The sequence below is a fragment of the Lissotriton vulgaris genome, chromosome 9, assembly GCF_964263255.1.
Source record: "Lissotriton vulgaris chromosome 9, aLisVul1.2, whole genome shotgun sequence".
Lineage (NCBI taxonomy): Eukaryota > Metazoa > Chordata > Amphibia > Caudata > Salamandridae > Lissotriton > Lissotriton vulgaris.
This window is the reverse complement of record NC_141697.1, coordinates 139,500,717-139,513,409: the sequence shown is the minus strand read 5'-3', so window position 1 is coordinate 139,513,409 and position 12,693 is coordinate 139,500,717. Positions and strand designations below refer to the sequence as shown.

At 47.4% G+C, this 12,693-nt stretch overlaps 1 protein-coding gene across 3 annotated transcripts in view; it reads left to right on the top strand.

Annotated features, from left to right (window-relative positions):
* The window catches only part of GANC (glucosidase alpha, neutral C), a 460,990-nt gene that overhangs the window by 266,441 nt on the left and 181,856 nt on the right, over positions 1-12,693 (top strand). For all 3 annotated transcript variants that reach the window (XM_086937212.1, XM_086937211.1, XM_086937213.1), the window contains one exon: positions 12,478-12,552. In XM_086937212.1, coding sequence (XP_086793338.1) covers positions 12,478-12,552 — 75 coding nt within the window. The remainder of the gene's footprint in view (positions 1-12,477; positions 12,553-12,693) is intronic.

Here is a 12,693-nt window from a genome sequence, read left to right as displayed (position 1 = left end):
GGAGAAGGATGTGGTCCTGAAAGAAATTAAACGATTCATAGTTGAAGGATGGCCTAGAGAGTCATATTTACGTGGTGAATCTATTGCCTTTTCCAAGATTAAGGATGAGTTATGCATTGTCAATGATATCATCTTAAGAGGTGACAGGATTGTGCCTCCAGTTGGTTTAAGGAAGGACATTGCTGAGAGAAGCCATTTGGGACATGGTGGTATGTCCAGTTCAAAGAGAAGGGTTAAGGAGTGGTTTTGGTGGCCAGGTGTGGACTCTATGGTGGACAAATTAGTAAGGGATTGCAAAATTTGTAACAACAGCGATAAAGTAGCTAAGCCGTTGAGTGTACCATTGACCATGGTGGAGCTACCTGAATACCCGTGGCAGAAAGTAGCTATCGACTTTATGGGACCATTTTCAGCCTTGTCTTCTACAGACTGCTATGCCATTGTATTAGTGGATTATTATTCGAAATGGCCCGAGGTAAGAATGGTGAATGGAATGACTACGGATGTTGTCATTGAGTTTTTAGAGGATGTATTTTCGAGAGAGGGTGTACCTGAAATGTTGGTTTCGGATAATGGTCCCCAATTTGTTTCACAAAAAATGGAAGAGTTTTTATTGGTAATGGGCATTAAGCACATTAAGTCATCTCTGTACCACCCAGAGGGAAATGGCCAAGTTGAGCGCTTCAACAGGGTGGTCAAGGAAGTGATTGAATTAGCATTAAGTGCAGGGTTACCCTGGAGGAAGGCCTTGTAAGAGAGGTTGACTGCCTATCGTGTAACTCCCCACTCAGCTACTGGGAAGACACCTTTCGAAATTTTAAGAGGCAGAAAGCCATTTACGGGGTTGGTTCCCTGGTGGTTAAGAAAGAGAAATAATAAGATGCAATGTAACACCAAGAATGTTGATGAAGAAGTCAGATCTGAAGTTAAAAGGTATCAAGACCGCAATCAGCAGTATCATGGGAACAGATGTAACTGGCCTCTAGTCAAGATAGGTCAGATGGTTAGGGTGAAGAACCCTAGGAAGGTATTGAAAGGTGAAAGTGTATGGTCCAAACCTTTAAAAGTAATTAAGGTTTTTGGTAGTGCTGTTGAATTGGAAGATGGCAAAAGGTGGAATTTTCGTCAATTGAGTTTTTGTAATGAGAGGAGGGGTGTGGTTGGTGTACATTCCGATGGTGGGTCTTGTAGTGGTTAGTTGTTAGGCGATGATTTTGGTTTGGTTAAGGATTTGAGGCTGACTGGCAATGCAGGTACGTGTGAGCCTAGGGATGTTGTTGACGTTTGTGACGTTGGTCCTTCTAGTGCTAGAAATGTTATAGATGTTGAGGGTGTCGTACCATCTCGCTCTAATGTTGACATTAGTGGTGAATGTCTCCGCCGTGGCGATAGAGTAAGGAAGATGCCAGCTAGGTTTTTGGATTTCAAGTTAGGGTGATCCTAATGGTGGTTCCTTAGCTTTTTGAGGAGGAGGGTGTGTGGTATTCGTGCATGTATCGCGTGTGTGTGGCGCGTGTGTGTGTGTGGCGCGTGTATGGCATGTGAGAGTAGAGCGTGTATGGCGTGCGAGTGTGGAGTGCGTGGTAGGTCGTTTGTAGAATGCAGGTGGGAGTCAGTTGCTGGAGGGAATGGCGGAGGAGGTCCTGTGCTCATGTTGCTGTACTACTTGCTACTACTAAATAAAGAAGAAGATTGAACAAGCAACCCTGTCTGCGTGTCCCTGCTTACAATAGAGAGCCCGCTGCAGCAGAGCCGTCCCGCTGAAAGCTCCAGCCAGCGTAGGACGCTCCCTCTGCAGCTGCGTGTCTCAGGCATTTCGAGCAGCAGGTGAATCCAGCTCTGATTTAATCACCCTTGTTAGTACATCTTTCCATCTGTAGAAATATGGCGCAGAAAGAATACTTTGCAAGAAATGATTATTACAGATCCTTTGTAAATGCCGTTTTAAGTGCAAAAGACCCGTGCCTGAATTCTAAGTACCTGAAGTTGCATCCTTCTTTGGTGAAGTCAGAGCTCGATTTCCCTTCGAACTGAATTTCAGAAGTGCATACTTCTGTGAAGATTCCGTTTATGAAAAATATTTGCATTATGCATTTTCCCCGTCACTAATGCACTTCTTCAATATCAAAAGTACATAAAATTGCTTACTTTACCATCAGATGCTTTGCAGGCTGTACACAGACGAAGCAAATGACATTTTGTATCTCATTAAAAAATGTCACTGAATGTCAGAGCCTATCACAACAAGGTAATAGGTTAATGCATTGAAAGCCCCTGACTCCCGAGTTGGGAGGGAGAATTGAAAACCACAAGATCTTATATGATATAATGTATCGCATTATAGATTGTGTCAGAGTAATTCCTAAATGTCATGAGCTACCACTATACAATAAATGACTGCCGTTCGGGGTTAAAGAATGTCTCTTTGACATTTCAGAGGTAGGACCCCAACGTACGTTTTTACAACTCATTCTAAGCCCTACAGTGGTTTTATTAATTAATAAACAAATGCATGCTTGAAGACCTGATTACATTTCCTTTATTTCTCGACCTTCCCCTGCCTCTCCAACTCATCTTCTCTGTGCCGCATCTTCTACTCTATTGCCGTTTGACGTTGCACTTTTTTTTGTCTACCTTCCATTTATTTTCATATAACAAACTGTATTATGAAATGCCTTTCCAAGAATTTTACCGAACCATTATAGTTAGTCTCCAAATTTAGTAATCCTAATCGAATTGGAAAATGCGGGGCACTGTATGTTTAAAATGGCCTTTCTACCAGGACCCCATTTTTATCTTTTTATTTTTAACAACGCGCATTAGTTAACAAACTGATATATTGCACGTCTAATCTCCCATTGACCACGGGGGAGGATGTGTCTCTACGGCCACAGCTACCGACTGTGAAACTGGGGATCCAGGTTCGAGTCTCGCGTGGGCTCAACATTGTGTGATTCTGTGCAATTCGCTTACTCTCCCCGTGCCTACCAAAAATGAATGTGTCCCTGTGGAATGTAACTGCTGCTCATGTACAGTTCAGATCGAATTTGCTCTATATAAAAACTGCAACAACAAAAAATAGCTTATTCTGTCCTTCCAGGGCTGTCATCAGGAAACACATTTTCTTTTTCATTTACACTCAATGTTTGTTTTCTTGCTCTGGCCCCTTTGTCCTGCTTTCCACTCACTCTTTGTTGCTCTTCCTACTGCGTTCCCTCACTGCTCTACGTTTTTAGGTCGAGCAGACCTAAAAAGCATGCGAAGCATGCTTTGTGTCTGCGAAGACATCTTTTGCTGGCGTGTCTGGGGGAATGTGAGACAGCGATCGCCCACGCGCTTCGCTGTCTCAGATTCCTCCTTGAGGGCGAGCACGTCGCCGTGCACATCCCCTGCCTCGCATTCTCTCTCAATCACACACAGTCACGCATGCGCACACACATTCCCTCGCGCACACACGCACACGTGCACACACTCCCCCTCCTCCCCCCCAGGCATACACACAGGCGGGCACGGAGTCCCCTACGGGGGACTCTAACTTCACATCAGCCCTGGGCCCCACTCACCGGCTGCTCTCTTCCGGCGGGGCTCCTCTCGCGCTCTGCTCCTCACGGCGCATCTCCTCTTCTGGATCGGGGCTCCCTCAGGTCAGAGGAGCCCCGCAACAGGTGCCACACTCCTCCTTCTCCCCGGGCCCCCTCCTGGGGACCCGGGCTACCCATGACCGGCAGGGCGCTCCATGCGCCGGCAGGCGCCTTCTCCCGGACCTCAGGAGGCGGGACTTCCGATCGGCCGCGAGCGGATTGGCCGGCCGGCCAAGAGCTTCCGGTCGCCGCGGGCAGCGCGGCGGCCCGTTTTGAGACAGGCAGGCGGCAAGGCAATCCAAATATCGGCGTCCGCAACAGGACTTTCTCGGTGGCCGCGTCTACTGATTGAACAGCTCCCCAGTGATCCCATGTTTGTTTCTCTTTAGGAAACTTTTAAAAAGCTTTTCTCTTTTAAACTGTGTTTCTTGTTTTTTTTTTATCTCTCACCATGAAGCTTGGGCGTGTGTACCCTTATTAAATAGCATAAAATATAGAACAAAGCTATATAAACGAGTGTAACTGGAATTAATTCTGCATATAATGTGGGCATCCTGAATACCTGCCATAGCCCCTGCCCTCCTCGACCACTGATGGACACATATGTTCTATAACATTAATTTGCCTGTGTGGCCACTGAGATTTTCAAGCACCTTTTTTGACTACCTTTGTCAGTGCTATCTCACGCACAGAGTCGTTTCCACTTAATCAACAAGCTGGCAACAGCTGAAATAAGACTTTGGTTTCCATCAAAAAGGTTCTAAGCCTCCTTTAAGGACAACATTTAGAGCATTTTTATGACGTTGTATGCCAGGGTTTACAAAGCATGAGCTTTTTTTTGTTTCGTAATGCTACGATCTTACAATGATGAAGACCATCATCTGACTCAGAAAAGATGCTAGCTATCCCAGTGCTAACTAAATCCAGGTAAAACCAAACTGGTACTGACTGGGGACAGTGCTAAGTACTGGGGTCCTCACTATTGGCCTTCAGATCTGGATCAAGCTCCGCAACCATCACCATCGGCTAAAACGCTTGGAGTCATTGTGGACAGTGACCTTTCACTAGAAGCACAAGTGGGACAAGTGGTTTCCAAATGCTTTTACCAACGCCAGAAGCTTTTACCCAGGTTGTGATCGCCACTGTTCTGTCCCATCTGGATTACGCAAATGCCATCTACCTGGGTCTCCCAAACTATTTACTCAAGCGTCTCCAGATGGTGCAGAACTATGCTGCTAGGTTGATCCTGAAGCAACCAAGGTGGCAGGCGGCGACTCCTCTTCTCATCAAGCTGCACTGGCTTCCGGTCAATCAACGTTGTTCCTTCAAAGCAGGTTGTATGATCTTTAAGTCACTACACGGCAAAAGCCCTAAATTCATTAATCAATTAATCACCAGATACGTTCCTTCCCGCAACCTTCGTTCACTTCACCTTGGCCTTCTCCAGACCCCTCCCTTTAAACTGAAATGTTCTGGTGGACGTAGATTTGCAATATTGGCCCCCTGCCTATGGAACACCTTTCCCCTGAAAATCCGGTCCTGCCAAGATCTCTTACCTTTCCGGAAAGCACTGAAGACCTGGCTTTTTAGACAAGCTTTTTAATCCACCTTTCCTACCTTCGATTGTGTTACTGTCAATTTTAGCGCCAAGAAACTAATCAGTGTTAGTGCGCTCAATAAATGATTTATTAACATAACATAACATAACATAACAGTGCTAACTGCGGTCCTTCACATCTTAGCTAAAATTCCAAGTAAGACATGTATTTGTAAAGAATTACACAATTTAGGATGCGAATAGGCAAACTGATATTTTATTCAGCCAGAGAAACTGTGTAAAACATAATTGGTTCCGAGAAGCTTTTCAGCACACCTTTCCATACCCTCAAGAGTAGGTTGATAAATCGAAAATCAAATACTATGCATTTACTAAGGTATGCAGTGTTCCATCTCAATCACAAGCAAAATCTGTTTTGTCTGAAGATGCAAAAGGAATATCTTTTGAGCCCTTGGTATGGAAACAGGAAAAATACATGTTCAGAAAGTGGATGTTAAGAGACAGAAAAGTTCATCTTCATGCAGCCGGGATCTATAGTTCGGGACAGACAGGATCTAACCTATGACATATCTACAGTTCAAAAGTAGACCACCAATGAAGTTGAATGCATTTAGGGATATCACGTTTCTACTGAGATTCTTGATTTGAAGGTAAGCATAATTAATATTCAGCCTTTGTTTAAATACTATGCCATGCAATCTGGTAATTAGTCCTGTCAGTATTCTTTGTATTTTCTCAAGAGTATCAGTGCTTCTGTAGATATTGCCTGCGTGAGCATACAATAGCACATGGACTTTAGCTTGTGAGACTTTTCTGATGAGTAATGGGCTTGGAGCCCGCCCACGCTTACCATTTCTGGGCCCCAGGCTCATTTCCTACCTCTAATTGGGCAGACATTCCAGGCGTCACTTCCTTTTCTTTCACTGGAGCACAGACCAAGCACTGATTGTTTCATATAAATTAGAGTCTTTTACCTGATGTCACTGTAATTGAGGTACCTTCAAAAAATGCATTTCTTCTTCAACTGCCTCAATCACAGCGCCAGCAGCGGAATGCCCATCAGTACTGCTGTCCTTGTTGCTTTTTACCCTCCTCCACACACCCTGCCCGTGTTCCTTATTCTTATCCCACACACATCTGTGTTGCTTATTTCTTTTCCACACGGTTGGTCCCTGTTTACTCTTCTTTGTTTCCGTACAATCCCACCTTCCCCCACCCATGTTGTTTCTTCGCCTCCCACCCGCCCCTGGTCCATGTTTGCTCTCCATCCCCCACCTACCCCAGTCTCCGTTTCTCCTCCTTCTCCCCCATCAGATAAAAAGGAAAAAAAGCGCTCTGACTCAGCCAGCTGGTCGCTTCAATGTGCTTTTTTTTTTAAAGTCCTGCTCACCACAACCACCCACCCTCCAGTTCACCACCCTCACCCGATTGCCAATGCCAATAACTCGCCGATAGGCAAGACCTATTAGCTTTGCCAATGCTTGTTCACACCATGGTGACCAAAGCTGAACTCTATAGGTTTGTAGTTTACCATGGACGCCAGTATGGTGGACTTACTTACCCAGTGTCTGGTCTTGAGCAATTTACAAAAATAAAGCGGGGTCACTTAATGACAGAACAACGAGTGCAAGAACTTAATGCATTTGCTATATTGAGAAAGGTAAGCAGCCAGAAATTAAGTGCTGATGAAAAACAAAGTGAACATTAAGTGAATGGCTAGAAACAAACAAGCAAGCATTTGCAATGCAATAGGTCTCGCAATCGTGAGAGTTTGAGCTATTGGCATTGTAAATGGCAATGCCTTTTATTTACGTTTTAAAATCCAACACATAAATAAAAGTCAGTGCCATTTACAATGCCAATGGCACAAACTCTAACAACTGCGAGACCTATTGCATTGCAAATGCTTGTTCTTTATCCCTTCTTTCCTCCCTTTACCTTTCCCCGCCGCTGCTGCCCCCGCGGCCCCTCCCCCCCCAGCGCGACCGGCCCAATCCAGCTCCCCTCCCCGCTCCTGCCTCCCAGCTGTCCAGCACTCCCCGACCCCTACTTAATGGCGGGCGCGCCGCTGGTGCACCGAAGGCGCGTCAAAGGCAAGCACGTCTGCGCCCGTCTGCGACCCGTCCGCGACCAGCACCAGGAACCCTGGACCTCCGCCCCGCCAACGCTACGACCCAGCAGCACTCCACGCACTCAACCCAGGCTGCAACAACAACTGCAAGCTAGCATCACCAGCCGACACCCATGGACCCTTCAACTGTCATCGCTGCCGGCACACCTGCAGCACCGCCAAGAACACGGATCCAGCACAACCCGTCCACAAGAACACAACTGAACCGAAGACCCTGCAATGCATCCTCCTCAACGTCCGATCCCTCCACAAACACGCCACAGAAATCTGGGACCTCCTCGACAGCACCACCCCAGATGTAGCATTCTTCACCGAAACCTGGACCAACACCACCTCGGGACCGGACATCGCCATCGCCATCCCCCAAGGATACACGATCTCCAGGAAGGACCGCCCCACCCACCCAGGAGGAGGAATCGCCATCGTCCACAAATCCAGCCTCCGCCTGAGCACACTCCCTGACGAGTCCACAAAACTGATGGAACACCTTCACTTCAAGATTCTGGCCAGCCCCACCGCCGCCCTCCGAGGAACCCTCATCTACCGACCCCCTGGACCCCGCAGACCCTTCGCCAACTCCATCACGGACATTATCTCCCCCCAGGCCATTGCATCTACCAACTACACCCTGCTGGGAAACCTCAACTTCCACCTCGACAATCAACTGGACCCCAACACCACATGCCTCCTGGACAACCTCCACAACATTGGACTCCGCCAGATCGTGACTGAGCCCACGCACTCAGCAGGACACACCCTCGACCCCCTCTTCACTACAGGAAACTCCATCACCTTCAGCCACACAACCGAACTCCCATGGACCGACCATCGTTGCGTCCACTTCACCTTCAGAACACCCACCATCCACAGACACCAGCACCTGCTTCCACAAAGAAACTGGACCAAAATCACAGATGACCAGCTCACCTCCTCACTCAACAACTCCACCCCAACCATCGCGGAAAACGATGACCCCCAACACCGCAGCCCGAACCCTGCATAGATGGATCTCGGACAGCACCAACACCATAGCCCCCCTCAAGAAAAACAACAATACCCGTGCCAAGAAAGCTAGATGGTTTACCACCGAACTTCGAGAGTCCGGGCGCACATCCCTCCGCCTCGAAAAGACCTGGAGAAACACCAAATCCACAGAAGCCCACAACAACTTCAGAGGCGCCACCAACGCCCACCATCAACTCATCAGAGAAACGAGGAAAAAGCGATTGAAGACAGAATCTCCACCCACGCACACAACAGCAAGGAACTCTTCAGCATCATCAAGGAGTTCGCCCAACCCACCAGCGAGTCTACTGACATCCCTTCCTCACAAGACCTCTGCGACAAACTCAGCATCTTTTTCCACCACAAAATCAAGAGCATCTACGACAACTTCGACGAAGACAACCTACACACTGAACCCTCACCAACCACCCCCAACACCCGGAAACCAGCGATTGATGACTGGACAGCCCTCACCACCGAAGACACATTGAAGACAATGAAGTCAATCCACTCAGGGGCCCCCACGGACCCCTGCCCCCACCACACCTTCAACAGAGCCGCCAACACCATCGCACCCATGCTCTGCCACACCATCAACCGCTCCCTGGCGACCGCCTCGTTCCCCGAAGACTGGAAACACGCCGAGGTCAACCCCCTCCTGAAGAAACCCTCAGCGGACCCCACCGACCTCAAAAACTACAGACCCATATCCCTGCTCCCGTTCCCAGCGAAAGTCATCGAGAAAGCCATCAACAGCCAACTCGCCACATTTATTGAAGAACACAACATCCTCGACTCCTCCCAATCCGGCTTCAGAAAAAACCACAGTACGGAAACCGCCTTCCTCGCCGCAACAGACGACATCCGCACCTTACTGGACAAAGGAGAAACAGTAGCCCTCATCCTCCTCGACCTATCAGCGGCGTTCGACACAGTCTCCCACCGCACCCTAATACGCAGACTCTACGATGCAGGAATCCAGGACAAGGCCCTCGACTGGATCTGCTCCTTTCTCTCCGGCAGGACGCAGCGGGTCAGACTCCCCCCTTTCCTCTCGGACCCCACATCTACCACCTGCATAGTCCCCCAGGGCTCCTCTCTCAGCCCGACGCTCTTCAACGTCTACATGGCTCCACTTGCCCCCATCGTCAGAACCTACGGACTCAGCATTGTGTCATACGCAGACGACACCCAGCTCATACTCTCCCTATCCAACGAGCCCAACACCGCCAGACGCAACTTTCGAGAAGGCATGGAAGCCGTCGCCAAATGGATGAAAAACAGCTGCCTACAACTAAACACCAACAAAACAGAAGTACTCATCATGGGCCCAAACCCCGACGCCTGGAGCGACACCTGGTGGCCCACCGCCCTCGGAAACCCGCCAACCCCCACAGACCACGCACGCAACCTGGGAATCATACTGGACTCCGAGCTCAAAATGGACCGCCAGACCAACTCTGTCTCATCTTCCTGCTTCCACACCCTCCGCCTCCTTCGTAAGACCTTCAAATGGATCCCCCTCGAACACCGAAAGACAGTCACTCACGCCCTGGTCACCAACAGACTCGACTACGGCAACGCACTCTACGCCGGAATAAACAAAAACCTCATCCGCAAGCTACAGAACATCCAGAACGCTGCCGCAAGACTGGTCCTCAACCTGCCAAAACACTGCCACATCTCCCAGCACCTGCGCACACTCCACTGGCTCCCCGTCGAGGCGAGAATCACCTTTAAGACGCTCACCCACGCACACAAGGCCCTCCAGGGCACCGGACCAGCATACCTGAACAGCTGACTCAAATTCCACGCACCCCAAAGGACCCTACGATCAGCCCAGCTTTCCTACGCCATGGTCCCTCGCACCAGAAAGACCAGATCGGGAGGCCGCTCCTTCTCCTTCCTCGCGGCCAAAGCATGGAACGCCCTTCCGTTCCACCTCAGACAGACAACATCGCTCCCCATCTTCGCAAGAAACCTCAAAACCTGGCTCTTCGACAGACCCCCTCCTTGATGGAATGGAACCTGCACCCCCCCTCCACCCCCACCCCTAGCGCCTTGAGACCCTCACGGGTGAGTAGTCGCGCTTTAACAAACTCCTGATTGATTGATTGATTGAATGTGTTCTAAAAAGAGGTGTATCTGTACTTTTATGTATTGCTCTCACTGAGATCGTGAGCGTGAGTGTCACATTATAAATGTGACATAATACTGATATGACGTAGCACTGATGCATACAGATTACAGAGGGAATGGAAAGCACAGAGAATAGTGGTTGTAGATGATAGGAGCTCAGACACACAGACACACACACATATATATGTGTGTGTGTGTTTTTAATTTGGGACAGGGTGGAGAGTAGGTTGGCTCATTACTCCTTTTGAAAGCAAAGGCAGATGATTTTGTGGGGCATGCATAACATTTATAGATGGGTTAAAAGTGAATTTTGGGAATGTTTTTCACCTCGGGTTTCTGAGTGACATCATAGACAATCGAGCTTCGCTCTTGTTGTATTTCATGTCACTCAGATCCACTTGGTGAACAACATCCCCATAATTCATGGTTACCCAGCTATAATTCTACACATTATATCACAGCATGCCCTACATAGGTGAGAATGGAGGTCCTGATCTTCGGTACATTCCCAGAGAGGTGTGTTTGATAGTGAACATCCTTTTGAAAGAAGTTATTTTGAGAAGAAGTCTAGATTTACTCAGGTAATGGTTTTTAACTAGACAGTTTCAGTTTTTGTGTGAGCAAGATGGGGACAAGGTAATTCAGTCTTATCACGTTATGTGTGATACAAGCTGTTTTACAAGGGGAGTGAGGTTCCAGTGTTAGCCGCTTTAGAAAGGGAAACATTTTGTTGAATTTCCTGCAAAGTGGGGGTGCCTTTGGAGTGATTTAGGTGGGATCCATGTAGTCTGCTTATTGCATTCTTGCTGTACTCTGTGCGAGGTATCACCAGTGCACAGGGGCTTTGAAGTCACTTTGGATTTAGGGTTCTCGTGTGAAAGACCAGTGGTTTGGAGCTCTGTATATTCAATACAAAAAAATTTATTATTCTTATCAAATATTCATAGAGCACATAAACAGATGCGACTCCATACCTAACGTTGTTTTAAAAAAATAAAATAAAAATAAAGCTGTGGGTGTACATAACGGTTGTACATAGTATGCTTGTGGTTTGTCGCCTGCTACACGAGGAGCATTTAAAAAATATTCTGTTTCTTCCAAAAACAAAAGTTGATCAATCACCGTCCTGGTGTGTGCATTATCAATTTAGCTTCTTATAGGCTCACTTTAAAAATGTAGGGCTGCAGCTGCTGCTGGCCTCCAGCCTTTGGCGAGTACCTACATGCATTTTTGAAACCCCAGAAAGAATAATATTTTGCTGTTTGAGGGTGTGCTTCACCCCTAGCAACAAAAACATTTTTTGCCATTTTTTTTATATAAGCACCCTGTGACGATTTGTAATTGCCTCACAAGGTGTCAAGAAGGCACTAGCATCCTTGCACTTCACTGAGCCCCATGTCAGCAAATATGTTGTTACAGGTGTTGTTACAGGGTTAAAGGTGGCACAAGGGGGATATGTTTGTGGTGTCTTTAGCGGTTTGTGGGCCAGGCGTGGCACTTCCACTGGCAATTTAGTGAATCAACATCTAGGCACTGTTGATTAAAAAAATAAACAATGTGTGTGCATCTGTGTGTGCATGTGCATGGCCAAAGTTTTTTTCTTAGGAGTTTGCCTCTGTCGTTGCCGAATGTTGAGTTTGCCGAACTCGTAGGCTGAGTTGACTTGATTCCACCTCATGCGTCTTTCTTCAATCAACCTACACTTCCTGTCCCTTTTAGGATCTGTTTCATTCCTGCTTTCCCCCTTTGTCATTGTTTTTGCCTCCCCAGCCTTCTCCTTTCGGTCTTTCTCTCTATTGCTCTTGGTCAGAGTCTCATGGTGAAAAGTCTTGGTCTCGAAACATGAGTGCATGCGCCGACTATTTGCAGCTGAAGGCACACATTTAGCATTGACTCTGTAGCTTCTTACAGATTGATCTGTGCTCTATCAAATGCAAAACACACAGTGTACATAGAGAGGTCTATTAGGTCTGCTAATGTCAATGTAATCACTTTCCTGTCTGAATCATGACATCAAAACATGTTTTTATTTTTTTCCCTATATGCTTTTCTCCATTTCCTAGGTTTGGTATGACTTTCGAAGCTTTCAAAAGTTTGAAGGTGCTTCAGCGCGAAAGATTCCAGTCACTTTGGAGAATGTAAGTATTTACCTGGAAATGTTTGTTGTAAGTAATGTAGCAAATATTGCATTCAGTGTATTTCAGTAGGTTCCGATGGGGGTTACTTTACATGGTTTCATTCATTATGATACAGCTGCTAAAGGAGACAGCAACTATTAT